This window comes from Gekko japonicus, unplaced genomic scaffold, assembly GCF_001447785.1.
Source record: "Gekko japonicus isolate JY-2015 unplaced genomic scaffold, Gekko_japonicus_V1.1 scaffold1093, whole genome shotgun sequence".
Classification (NCBI taxonomy): Eukaryota; Metazoa; Chordata; class Lepidosauria; order Squamata; family Gekkonidae; genus Gekko; species Gekko japonicus.
Window position 1 is genome coordinate 299493 of NW_015160243.1, and position 13985 is coordinate 313477.

A 13985-nucleotide genomic window follows, 5' to 3' on the forward strand; every position below is an offset into this window, starting at 1 on the left:
CCCAGGAGAAGACAGTTCTGCTACTGGTCTACAAAGTGATTCTGCTCCATATGCAGACCACATGGTGCAAAATGCCACCGCCATGATACAGAGTAGCCTGAGAGAGTGGGTGGGTAGTGTCAACATCGTCTGTGACTACATGGTCATGGACGCTTGGCTGCCCACTTATTGTGCAGCATCAAGACTGCCTGTCTGCTACGTGAGAGGCAGGGGGAGAGAGAGATGTGGAACTCCACCTACACCATGATTGTGCTTTTGGTGGAGTAGAAAAGTGTGGTGCAGGATGTCATCTCCGCCATGACCATCTTGCATGAGAAAGAGAAGCTCAGTATCAGCTCTAACAACTGGCTGATCCTCTCCCAAATGGTGTGTGTCCTCAAGCCCTTCCAGGACACCATTGATGTGCTGTGTACCCAAGCCATCCTGGGGCAAATAGTCCCCCTGATTTGAGGGCTGGACTGAGTACTGAGCTCCACACTGGAGCTGGCTGTTCTCCCATAGGTCAGGCCTTGGCAGAGAGGTTGCAGGTGGGCATTGCCACCAGGTTGCATCCTTTCAACAATAAAGGGGAATACAAGCTGGCCTGTATCTGTGACCTCTGGATAAAAGGTAGCATTGCTCTCTTGAATACAGAATTCTTGCAATGGAAGCTTGAGCTCTGCAAAGAAGTGCAAAGACTACAACCCAACAGACATGGTCACAGTGAACAGTGGGTGGAAGAGGGTGGGGGGGAGGAGGAGCCGCAGCCTAGCACCTCTGCCTCAAAAAGCCCAACCAGAGAGAAACTCCACTGCTGTTTGTCAGTAGTGAACTGGGAGGTCAGTAGCAGTGGAAATGCCAGGAGTGCAGTGGTGGAGGATTTGGCAAAGGTGATGGTGAGGGAGTACCTTGCCAAGTCCCCTGAGCCCACCAACGCTGATCCCCTGGAATATTGGTCACACAAGGCTGTCATCTGGACAGATCTCTCATGTGATGCTATGAGCCCTGAGTCCACCTAACACCCAAACCCCAGTAAGGGAGAGAAGTTCACAATCAGGAGGGTAAAAATTGTGGGTCCTCAGCCAAGGCAACCCAGTAGTTAAGCCTGTCTGCTCAGTGTGAGCGGAGAGACAGTGTGGCTCAGAACCCTGAGTCCACCTAACACCCAAAACCCAGCAGAAAGCAATTAGTGTGCTCCACTTTTAACAAGTTCCCTGCCTCTCTATCTATCTACCAACAGCCAATAAATGAGACTCTGCAGAGCTGAGCTGATATATAGCATTCTGATCCCATAGAGAGGAATGGGAACTCTGTTATTAGCAACCAGCAGTGCCTGTTAAGCTTTGGAAGGCTTCTATTGGTGTTTCCAAGGCTGGAGAATTCTGATCCCTTGTTGCTTTGAAATTTTGTCCATAGTTTAATTGAGCGGAGACAATCTGTCTGGAAATTTATCAATTCACGAAATGCCACGAACAGCATGAACATTTGTGGAAGGTTCATGCAGATCACCCTTCCACAAATATCCCTTCACGAACTGGCCAAAATTTGTGGATCACTTCAGTTTGTGAGACAGTTTGTACCCATCCCTAATCCTGAGTAATCACTGAAAAAATGTCTGTGATTTGAGTGACTTCATTGGGCTGCAATTATCTTAACTTCCTGGGGTAATCAAAAAGCCCAGTAGCACCTTTAAGACTAACAAACTTTATTGTAGCATAAGCTTTTGAGAAACACAGCTCTCTTCATCAGATGCATGGATCTGACAACGAGACTGTGTTTCTCGAATGCTTATGCTACAATAAAGTTTGCTAGTCTTAAAGGTGCTACTGGGCTTTTTACTGTTTTGCAGCAACAGACTAACACGGCTAACTTCTGGGGTAATCAAGGTTTTGTTATAACTTCTTAGTCTCTTATTTTTAATTACAGTATTTTATATATTATGATGTGAACATTTAACACAATTACCATGTAAACAAAGAAACCATCCAGAAATATTCTTTTTATAGTCAATCAGCAGAGGCTTCACAAATTTAACTTTCTGTTTTCTTTGTATCTCCTCCTGGTTCTTTTCTAACTATCCTGTGTGCTTAAATGGCAAAATGATCCCTTGCACAGAGACAAAAGTCACTAAATGAAGACAAATGATTACCCCAAAATGCATTCTTTAACCTTTAATTCAGGAAGATAAGTACAGGTTTTGTGAATTGAGCTTAAAGGTTAAAAAATGTAGATCTTAGAAATTAAGTTTTTAAAAAAATTACACGCCAGAGCAATTTTCTCTCACTTGATTTTTTCCCCATTTATAAATATTAACTAGACACAATAGGCTGGATCCAATGACTCCTTTCTACTAAGCGAGGAGCCTAGCTCCAATGGATAAATGCTCCTCACTTACCAGAAGAGAGTTGTAGTATCCAAACAATTCCATTTTTTGCTGTTGTTGTTTAATGGTACGGGGTTCAATTTTGTTTTTCTGCTGCTATATTAAGTGTGCCTGTGTATATCTGAGTGGTTTTTGAAGTGGTTTGCTATAATACTTGATGGTTGGAAGGTACCTTGTGAACACAGAAATGAGTGAAAAGATTCGTTACACCTGTAGAAAATAAAATCAATATACTTTACAAGCTATTCTCTTCTACCAAAGTTATTTACTGATTACTAAACTTCCAATTTTTAGGCTTACACCCAAAGGATACAATAAGGATTACATTATTTGAGCTGGAAAATTATATTCATTTCACAACCAAGTCAAGCCCCTTTATCTCAACATCCATCTTACATTTCAATACCATATTTGCATGAATAATATACAGTAATTAATTTCTTACTTCTATTTCTATAGATTCATGAAGCTTCTTGCAGGTGGCTGAGAAAGTTTCAGAAGTACCAAATTCGAAATACCAAAATTTGTTCTTCATTCTGAAATGTGAATAAAAGAATCATCAGCATCTGGATTTAAAAAAAAAAGAAGTTAGCATCCTGACTTCCATCATAACGGAAGGTAATGCCTGACATCCATTTTGAAATAGATGATCTCATAATTTTAAAACCATAAATGTGGCTGTCAAATGGTAAAATATCTCCTAAGGCTGTAACAGGAAAATTCTGGAATGGAGATATATTAGGTAACTCTAAGAGGATTCGGGGTCGGGGGGGGGGGGCTACTGCCACAACTAGGGAACGTCTTGAAAACTTACTGTTACCTATTTTGTGTCTTGTGCTTGCTAATTTGATTTCTGATACTGTTCAAAATCTTGTTCCAGGGCACGCTATCATAACCAAGTAGAGAAAGGACAATGAAACCTTACCGTAAGCTATTGCAATAGCTTATTGTTCATTATGACAGGTATTTTTTTTTTTAAAAAAAGAAAACGCTAGTATTCCATATCTTCAAATAATTAGCTGTAGGGCAACTGGATATGGACAGGTTCCACTAAAAAACAGTAATACTAAAGCAGCAGACTGAAACTTGGAATTTTAAAATCAGGAGGGTAGCCGTGTTGATCTGAAGCAGCAGAACAAAGTCAGAATGCAGGGGCACCTTTAAGACCAACAAAGTTTTTTTCAAGGTATAAGCATTCATGTGCACGCACACAAAGCAAGTGCACACGAAAGCTTATACCTTGAATAAAACTTTATTGGTCTTAAAGGTGCCCCTGCACTCAGACTTTGGAATTTTAAAGTTAGCAGATTCTACTGCAAAACATGATGCAAACTGTACCAAACATTTGGCACTTTAGACAAAAACATTATCCTTGCTATTCTGCTGCCACAGGATACAGTGAATCTGCTTAGTGAAAATATTTAGCAATCTTTTTTGTCAATAATATAACTTCACATTAAGAAGGCTGTGATTGTGTAGTTGTGCATCAATGATCTTGTTCTGTCCAGTTTTAAAATGCAGTTTGGGTTTGGTGGGAAAGCTGTTGGACAGAGATACACAACCCTTTGTGCATGCAGAGCTGTGATAGTGAGTCGAATGCTACTCATTTAGGTCTGCTGACAACAAAATGCCTTGGGATGCTCATAAACTGCACCAAACATCACAACTTACCTGCAGAGTTTGGGCTGTTTCAGACATTAAGATCTGAATGGGTGCTTATTATAATCTTGTGAAAACATACACTAACTTAATCCGGTATACTATTTCAGACTTGTTCCAATAGTGCAAAATGAGCCCTCTTCCCCCACCTTGTGGTCCTTGAGTAAGTGACCTAAATCCTATTCTCCAGTTAGAGGAAACAACACCAGCTGTCCAGCTTTTTCTCAATTTAAAATTTATCCGACTGAATTCAGGTTATTTTAAAGAGATCCTTGGAATCTTTGAGTCAATGGAAATGACATCCAATTAATAATGGTAAAGGATGTCGAGCAGCCTTCAGGAACAATCTTTATTTCACAAAATAAGTAATCTATTAGCATGTATCATTATAATCTTTATGGCAAGGGCTCTTATAGGCCTGTCAGCATTGAACAGAACATTAGCCAGCAAGCTTTTCTGTCCATGACCTTAGCCATAAACATGAAAAAACAAAGTTCACAAGAAATACAGATCTATTGTAAATGACAAACATTTTAGGAATGATTACTGTGATTTTTTTTTTAAAAAAAAACAGACTCTTATTCTGCCACCTAAGTAATTATTTGTGTGAATGTAAATTTAAACACACACACACACACACAAAGCCCTAGCTTACTACAAAATTACATCTTGAGGTGCACAAATAATCAGTAAAACAAAAGTGCAGTGATACCACCCTTAATAAAACCTGGGAAGATGTACATAATTTAAAAAAACAAACAAACAAACTACACTTAAATGGCTCTTAAAGGCCAATAGGAAAGTTTGTTAATTTACTGCTGATTTCTAGGAAACTACTGTACTAAAAATATGGACCATGTAATCACTACTTTGATTTAGGAAATGGTAAGACTGTCCATGGGTTCTAACACTGAAAATTTCCCCTACTTATAGACACATGATTCTTGCTAAAATCCCCAGTTCAATAGAGTTTGTCCTAAATTTCTGTCTTTTTAAATATCACATGAACTGAATGTTTCTTCTCTAGGCAATAAAGTCTTTATAGACCATAAGGTATGACAGCATCTGAGAGCCAGATGCATGAGAAATAATCCTATGGGAGAAAATAGGATGTAGAGCAGGAATCCATTTCATGGCCTCACCAACCATTCTCTTCTTTAAAATAACTTCTCATTTACTTCCTGTAAGTGTGCATGATCCAGCCAAAGTCTGATACTTTTCAATTTCATTTATTCTGATGTGAGAGATGGAGGCATGTGCTTTAGTGTTCAGTTGAAATAAATGGGACTAAAATGTGCCCAGTTTCCTCCTATAAAATGTTGGAATGGTTTTATTAAAAGGGGGGGGGATTGTGAGCATTTCTAGAAAGCCTTTTTCTTTGGAACAGGAAAAATTTATATGGCAGAAGAATAAATGCCTTTTAAAGTAATTATGCACCACAAACAAGTGACTCCTTATGAGTCACTTTAGCATAACTGGGTGGAAACACTCTTTATTGTCCCAATAAAGCCAGGAGCCATAGGCAAAGATGCAAGTATTTCCTCCAAGTCTGAAGTAGCACATGCTTCATAGTGGAACAGGGAATTATGCATGGAAGTAGAAATTGCATGTACCAATTACCAATCTGATCAAACAGCCAAGGTGCTCTCTCTCTCTCCATTAAATAAGATAAAACCCATAATTAGAAGCCTGGGTAAAAAAAGATGTGCTTGGTCTGGTACTTAAAAGAAAGTAATGTAGGAAGCAGGCAAAATTCAAGAGAGAGAACATTCCAAAGGTGAGGTGCCACCACAGAAAAGGCCCTGTCTCCAGTTGCCACACGCCTCACCTTTGAAGGTGGGGGCACCAAGAGCAGGACTTGAGAGGCAGATTGTAACTGACAGACTGGTTAGTATGGGAGGAGATTGGTCTTCAAGTATCCTGCCCCAAGCTGTTTAGAGCCTTAAGGGTAAAAAACAGTGATTTGAATTGTGCCTGGAAACAGATGGATAACCAGTGCATATTCTTCAGGACACGGATGATATGATCACTGTAAACAACCCCTGACAGTAGCCTGGCCACAGCATTTTGGACAAATTGAAGTTTCCGTACCATTTCCGAAGGCAGCCCCATTATGGATATTCTAGACTCCACGGGAGGAGAGAGGGCACAGAGGCAATCATGTCCATAGTCCAGGTAATCTCCTTATTTCACAGGTTATCAATGTGGATGCCAAATGACTATAAAGCAAATCTCCCCAGCTAGTCCAACTAAATAATTCTGATGTATTGCAATTTTTGTTTTCTTTGGCAGTTAGAACCTCAGTTCCTCATATATAGTCCATATTCTCAAATAATGAAGATCTTCAAACAAGAGACAAAATCCAAGCTTTATCTTTAGAACAGAAGACATTTGGATTTTGTCTCTAGTTACAAGAACTATTCTAGATGACATTTAGATGTAGACAAGTGGGGATCCATGAGAAACTCATGGAGAAATTCATTAACTGGTTCCTGCTTTCTCTTCTGGCTTCTGACACCCCCTCCCAGCTACCTTTCTCTACCCTTTCCTCCCACTGCCACTTCCTTCTTCCAACTTTTCCCTTCCACACTGTACTCCTTCCTCTCCCTTACCCCCAAACACGGGAAGGCTTTGGCCTGTTCCCTGTTGTTGGACCTCCAGAGGAACTGGATGGCCACTGTGTGAAACAGGATGCTGGATTAGCTGGACCGCTGGTCTTATCCAGCACAGCTCTCCTCATGTTCTTATGTCCCTCCCTATCTTCCCCTTGCCCTCCCACTGCCCCCTCTCTCCTCAGTCTGACCTCCCTGTTGTATAGCCTTTGTAACTCCATCTTTGTTACAGGCTGGTGCTTGACCTTTAGTTGCTCTGAGTTGTGTGAAGGGATGGCTGTCAGGCCACTCCCAAGAGAATATTCTTCTCTCTCATGCTTGTTAGCAGCTCTTTACCAAGGAAGCCTTATTTCTTTTCTCTCACCACTAGATGCCAGGTGTGAGATGGCCTGGCTCATCTAGTGTTTGGGATAGCTTGATTAATGATTTATTGACGTAGCCAGTAATTAGGATATAAAACATTTAGTTTTAACTATGCATCTCAACTCAGATTCTGACAAGCTTTGCTGTGTGTGTGCTTGAGGCCCAGCGAATGGGAGCTTAGCCTGCTAATTCTGTAAGTTTGATGCTTTATTAAAATTTCCTTGTAAGCAAACCTGAATCTTGCATGTTGTTTTCTTGGGATTTCGGCAAACTCAAGTACTTCTGGCCAGGGTTCCAAACAACTGCCACCCAACCCTCTCCTTGCAACTCTGCCTGCCCACCCCTCCCTCCTTGCCATGCTGCTTTCCTTTGTTGCTCAGCCTACCCCCCTACCATTTGCACTGAATTGTTCCTCCCTCCGGGAAAGGGAGGGAGATGAAGGCAGCAGCAGCAGCTCCAAATAAGAAGTGTTGTGTATGCAAGCATAGACTCTCCTTGGTTTGGGGTGGGTTTTGCCACCCTCCCTCACTAACAGCAGTGGTGGTTCTACTTTAGTCAGCCTCACTGATGGCAGCAAATTAATAGAATGCATGAGCATTCCAATAAAAGAGAGGTGGCTACGTAACAGAATATATTCACAACAACATCTGTTGTGAGCATTGGTGAAACTAGACTAGCAATGCAGTTCTGAATAGAGTTATATCATTCTAAATCTATTCAAGTCAATGGGCTTAGAAGACTGTAGCTCTGTTTAGAATAGGACAGGGAGAGACCAATCCTAAAGAGAATAACTAAGAATCCTACTCAGATCTATCCAAGGGGGTTTAGTCATAGGAAAAGATTCTTAAAATTGCACTGTAGATTACATTCAAATCATTCATAGGCCTCTCTGTAAAAAATGATTCCATGGGACTAGGGTCCACCAATCACTTTGAAAAACAAAACAAAACAAAACTACTAGTGTAACTTTTTAGAACAGTTTCAATGCTTATTATCAAGGGGTTTATTTAACACATAAACACACACAAAGATCTTGGCATGTTGTGATAGGTGCTATTTAACTCTTGACTATTGCTCTGCTTCAAAACTCAAAACGGACTGTTTGTATCCACATTCGGGGCAACTAAACTCCAATAGAATGGTGGTTTTTGGCAGGAGAATGAAGGGGGGTGAATTAAATACCTCTTCTTCCCCTGTTTTTAATCCACTTTGAAATGGTAGCCCTGCAGTCTATGAAAGAAAAAAATCCTTTCTTTCAAAGGGAAGGCTCTTGAAACTACACATCTTATATTTTAACAATAAAACCGGCCAAATCTGGGGATACTTAAATCCGGTGACTGGAACTGTGAATAGGCAAGACAGATATTTCCACAACCTGAAAAAGGCCACAGGTTTGTAGGGGAAAACGTGAAATCTAATTAAAAAAAAAAGCATTGTGGGGGTTTTAATACCCAAAAATGATAAAACAAGCACCTGTAGCTTTAAGCAAGGAATTTCCTCAGTGGTTGTTGCTAGGCAAGCACAGTATTCCAGGCTGGGTTTCTGTGAGTAAAAAGGCAGGTGGAGGAACCAGAGTCCTTTCTAGGCCTATTTTAGCCTTTGAGGAAGGACTCACTGGGGCCAGCCCTGCTAGGATTGCTGGCTCCAGGTTGGAAAATGCCTGGAAATTTGGGGGTGGAATTTGGGAAGGGTGGCATTTGGAGAAGGGAATGCCCTCAGTCAGATATAATGCCATAGAGTTTGCCCTCCAAAGGAGCCATTTTCTTCAAGGGTACTGATCTCTGGAGTGTGAAGATCGGTTGTAATTCTGAGAGATCTTGAGGTTTCACCTGATGGTTGGCAAGCCCTGGTCTGGAAGCAATCACTGAGTTACTTGATACCATCCAACTTGCATGACTCAGCTAAGTCTGGCTGCTTGATACTGTTCAGCCACAGCCACCCTATGAAAGCCAGTGTGGTGTAGTGGTTAGAGGTTTAAAGGAGGGTCTGGGAGACCCAGGTGTGAATCCCCATCTTACAGTGGAAGTTCACTGGGTGATTTGGGGCCAGCCATGTACTTTCAGCCTAACCTACCTCACCGGGTTGTTGGGAGGATAAAAAGGAGGAGAGGGGAATAATGTAAGGTGCTTTAGTTTCCATTGTGGAGAAAGTGAATAAATAACAAATATATCTTGAAAATGTAAGGCAGACAAAAGGTAGACTGGTGAATGGCTGAGGAGGAGAGAATGAGGCAGGGAAAGGAAAGCGAATATGAGGGTTGCCAGGAGGAGAGAAAGAAGAAATTGTGCAGGAAAAAGGATACAGGGAAAAGTGAGGTGCCCCCCCACATGTCCTTGAGGATCCCTACCTTGCAACTGGACTGGGTCCAGTGGCTAGCACCACACAACTGGGCCATAGTTTTCCTAGGTGGGGGGAAGGGAAAGCTGAAGACAGAGAGGCAGATAAATGTAGGTTGGCTGTTGGGTGGGAAAGAGAGAAGGAAGCAGGAAAACGGGAGAGGCTTTGGGGGCTTTCAGGAACATGAAAGAGGAAATAATGGGGAGGGGGGGAATGAGAGGTCTCATGCAAGTCCTTGTGGGTTCCCACTTGTAATACATAAACCTAAACAAAAAAAGAATACTGTTGTTGAAAACAAGAAATTTTAGACAATTTGGAGAATTCAGTGTTAATTTTTTTTTTTAAAGAAAAAGGGATTTTTTACACAATGCTGTTCATTGAAAAACAGTCTGCCTTTTCTCATTGCTCATAAATCTATTACCCAGGTAATTTTGTACTTAGGTAAAATGATTTCATTGTAGCACATAATATATATTAATAAGATTGTATGACTTTTTTAATGTTCTCCTTTTCTTTTCACTCCTGTCTTGACAATTATATAATCCTTGCTCTGTTTTATAATGAATCATATGAAAAGGTAAGGAAATAGTCAGTGGCGATGCATATCCAGGAGAATTTTATATGTCGGTAGAAAGATTTATAATAAGTTCATCTTTGCCATTTTAAAATTTCCAATAACTAACCCTAAGAATGGCAAGTCAGTGTTAATCTTTTTCTGTATACAGGTTAAAACTCCTCTTTCTTTATGGAGCCAGAAATGGCCTGGAAAACAAATAACTTAAAATCTGTCTCCTTTCCCTATATTTATTTTATTTATTTAGGACATTTATATACACCTTCATTTCCCATACATAGTCAGGTCCCATGGCAGGTAAAAACACCCCTCCCCCAAATATTACTATTAAATTAATTAAAACAGTAATTAAAATATAATTAAACTATTCATTATTAAAACAGTTACACACTGTCCATTATAACAATTCTCTATGCTGAGTCAGTTGTCTGCTGTCTTAGAGGTGTCCATGAGACAGAGTCAAAGAATTACAGCATGCAAACAGCCTTTGTGCCCCAAATGGGATGAGGTAAGGACTAATAGATATCCTGGATGAATAAACAACTTTGTTAAAAACAATCAAAACAAGACTGGCAAACTGATGGCAAGGTTAGCTGCTGGGCAGCAAACCAAAAGGAGGCTGACACAAGACAGAGGGCAACAGAAGATGTTGAATGCTGCCAAATGACACTACTTATTTTTGGCTTCCATGGATGCACAGAGAACCATATTGATTTTTAGCTCCATCATCTGCTGGAGAGATGAAAGCACACTTTTTATTGACTTAAGAATTCCAAGGCTTTCAGAATCTTACTTAGATGTTCTCTTCCATGTGACTGTCAATCTGTCTAGATTGGTCAAGGTTCTTGTCCTCTGGAAAGTTTCCCAGTAGCATTTCTCTCAATAACATTGTGTGTTTGTGTAAAGTGACATCAAATCACTAATAGAGGTGGTATGTCATTGCCTGCCTCTGCATAGTAACCCTGGACTTCCTCGGTATTCTCCCATTCAAATACTAACCAGGGCTGTCCCTGCTTAGTTTCCGAGGTCTGACTAGGCTGAGCTAGTCTGGGCCATGCAGGTCATTAGTACTAATTAATGCTGGTTTCCTGTGCATAAGCTTACCCATTTCTATTTTGCATGTCCACAGAGAGTTATACCCCTTTGAATACGGAACTGAGCAGAGACTTTCACTATTAAAATATATGATTGGCCCATTTTAACCTTTACGAGGGTGCAATATTGAAAACTAGGTTGTGTTACGTTGTCGAAGGCAAAGATGATTTCTGAAGCATACACCTTAGAGTGCACCTGTGGTATGCTGAAGAAACAAATACTGCTTTGTTAACCCTCCTCCAACAGTTATATTCTGTTATCAGGATTATATAGATGTGATATTCTCAAGTGGCATAAATTAACAAGAGGTTAACCTCAAGCACCTGGTATAAAACCAGCACCTGGTATAAAACCAGCAATTACACAGCAGTGTGATATCTGAATGATAATAATTTACAAGAGACTTCCCGCATAACTGAACAGACTTTCTGATCTGTGATGCTTTATCTTCAAAAGCAAATGCCACAGTTTATAATCACAGTAAGATGCTTATTAGTGTATTGGAGGGGGGAACTGCTATCCTCATGGTGGGGGGGAATGCTAAACAGTTAAAAAAGTGAAGCTAAAAGCCAGTCATTTTTGTCTTTTGCATTTGATTGTCTCTTGATACTCACTACCAACCTTCTTATGCTCAATGTTCTCATATTTTTACCTGATTATCACAGTTTTGCTTACTTCCTAAACTCCACAGTTAGGAAAGCACCTGCTGAAATACCAGAGGCAGATTGGCAGGTTAGTAGTTTTGGGTTTTTAAAAAAAATCTGGAGTTAATACAAGTTGTGTATAAATCACAGGGCAATGGAGAAGGTGCTCAAATTGACAGCATTAATCGCATGGTCAATATTGACACCTGCCAGCTACTGACAGACAATATGAAATTATGACAGATGTTTCACGCATTGCCTAGTTAATACGCACAGGTCCCATTGCAAGTGTTGTACATTGCCATTACAAGACGCATAGTCCTCACACAGAGGACAGGTAGCTGAACAGTGAATACATCACTCAGTTTGTTATGACCACTTGTAATATGCTCCCAAATCTCTTAAGAAATTCTCCATGTTGGCTCAACAATTTGTGAAATCTCTGTTCATGCTGTCCTTTTTCACACAATCTCTATGTTTATGTACATTTCCCATTACATTCACTCCCCCCCCCACTATAACGTATACAGTGAATCCTGTAAATAGTTTTGGATTTATCAGGTCTACTCCATTTCACAGAATCAATGACATGCAGTATGAAAATCTATGTAATTCTGTGACTTATAATACAGAACCTTATTAACTTTATAGCAAGGTCATAGAACTTCACACTTCATTTTTAAATTATGTCAGAGGAATAAAACAATTTTCCTTGCCTTTACTTCTAATATCCTGCTATGCTAACGTAGACCTGACACAGACTTTTACTTAAATTAATGAAGCTATTATTATAATTCTCTATAGGGCTATCATCAGGCTTCTATGAAGAAAATCTTGGCTACTGGTTCCAACCACATAATTCTTACTATATTTTAGAATCCAAGATGTGAAAAGCATTTTTATGAATTGCCTCTCAGTAAAGCAGGCCCACATGGAATTCATTAATCTGCTTCTGTACCAAGCAGTAACTCTTATTTAAAAACTAAAGATAATTAACAGGTGATATTCAGAGGAAATCTGAAATAACTTTTAAGGAAGCATATTTCTGGTTGCAATTACAAAATCACAAATAAATATTACAGGTTAATTTTAATTTAATTTAATTTTAATACTTACATTAACTACCATTGGAGAGAGCTACGTGGCAACAACACTGCTTTTATATCCCGAACTCCTGCAAAGCTTGGTAAAATAGACACCATGTGGGATGCTCCTTGTATACAGCAACTTGTCGCATAGATCAGGTTATTTTATCCTTGCCATCACAAGGTTAAAAAAAGAAATGCAGTCATGTGTGGGAAATGCCTAATTCCTCACAGTGAGTAACATTGCAGAAATGACAGAATTCTTAAACCTAGTTCCCCCCATGCAGGTAAAAGAACTGTATAAATATTTCAATATAAACATTTTTCTTAAAACATTACAAGTCCACCAGTTCTTAAGCAGTTTGGGAATCCTATGACCCCACAAGAGCCTTAAGTCTTCTTTAATAGCAGTTCTCCATAGGCATACTTAGGCCCCTGGCACACGGGACGGCTGAAACGCGGCTACTCAGAGCCGCTCCAAACTTGAGACGCGGCGGCGGGACCCCACGGATCCCCTAGCCGCGGCGCATCACTCCCCGGCACGATCGGATGCCGGGGAGGTAAAGTCCGAGGGGAGGGGGGAGGCTGCCGAACTGCGCATGCTCGGGCATGCGCAGTACGGCTGGGGGCCGGGATGCGGCGCGCAAGGACGCGCCGCCGATTCCACAGCCCGGCCTGAGCCGCACCAATGGATGCAACCACCTAGAGAGGTGGTTCTTTTTTACGGCGCAGTATGGGCTGTTGGGACGGATCAGGGACGGAGACGGCACGCTCCCCAGATGTTGAGGTGAGATCGCGCCTGTTTGCTCCGCCCCAGTTCCGTCCTGCTCCCGGCCCAAATGGGCTCGTATGAACAGGGCCTACGAATGACAAACTGCTCTGGAGTCTAAAGCAATTTGTTACATTTCATGGATTAGTTGCTCAAGGAAAACAGGACAAAAATTGCAAGTGTGTGTACACACAAAAGCTCAAACCTTGAATCAAACTTTGGCTGTGATCACACACACTCAATAATCCACTTTCAATGCACTTCCCAACTGGATTTTTACTGTGTGAACTGGCAAAATTCAGTTTGAAAGTGCACTGAAACGGGATTAAAAGTGGATTATTGACAGGGGTCGTTTTGTAGAAAAAGAGCTAGGGGAACTCATTAGTATAACTCATTAGCATATGCCACACACCCTGAAATCACCGGAAGTGTGTCATAAGGCCACACGGTGGGGAGAGGCAGGGAGGAAGAAACTTACCCTCCCT

At 40.9% G+C, this 13985-nt stretch overlaps 1 protein-coding gene across 1 annotated transcript in view; it reads right to left on the reverse strand.

Moving 5' to 3' along the window:
* DGKB (diacylglycerol kinase beta) overlaps nt 1–13985 on the reverse strand; it is a 398712-nt gene that overhangs the window by 116421 nt on the left and 268306 nt on the right. Inside the window, exon 22 of the mRNA XM_015413478.1 lies at nt 2808–2898. Within this exon, the coding sequence (XP_015268964.1) occupies nt 2808–2898 (91 nt within the window). The remainder of the gene's footprint in view (nt 1–2807; nt 2899–13985) is intronic.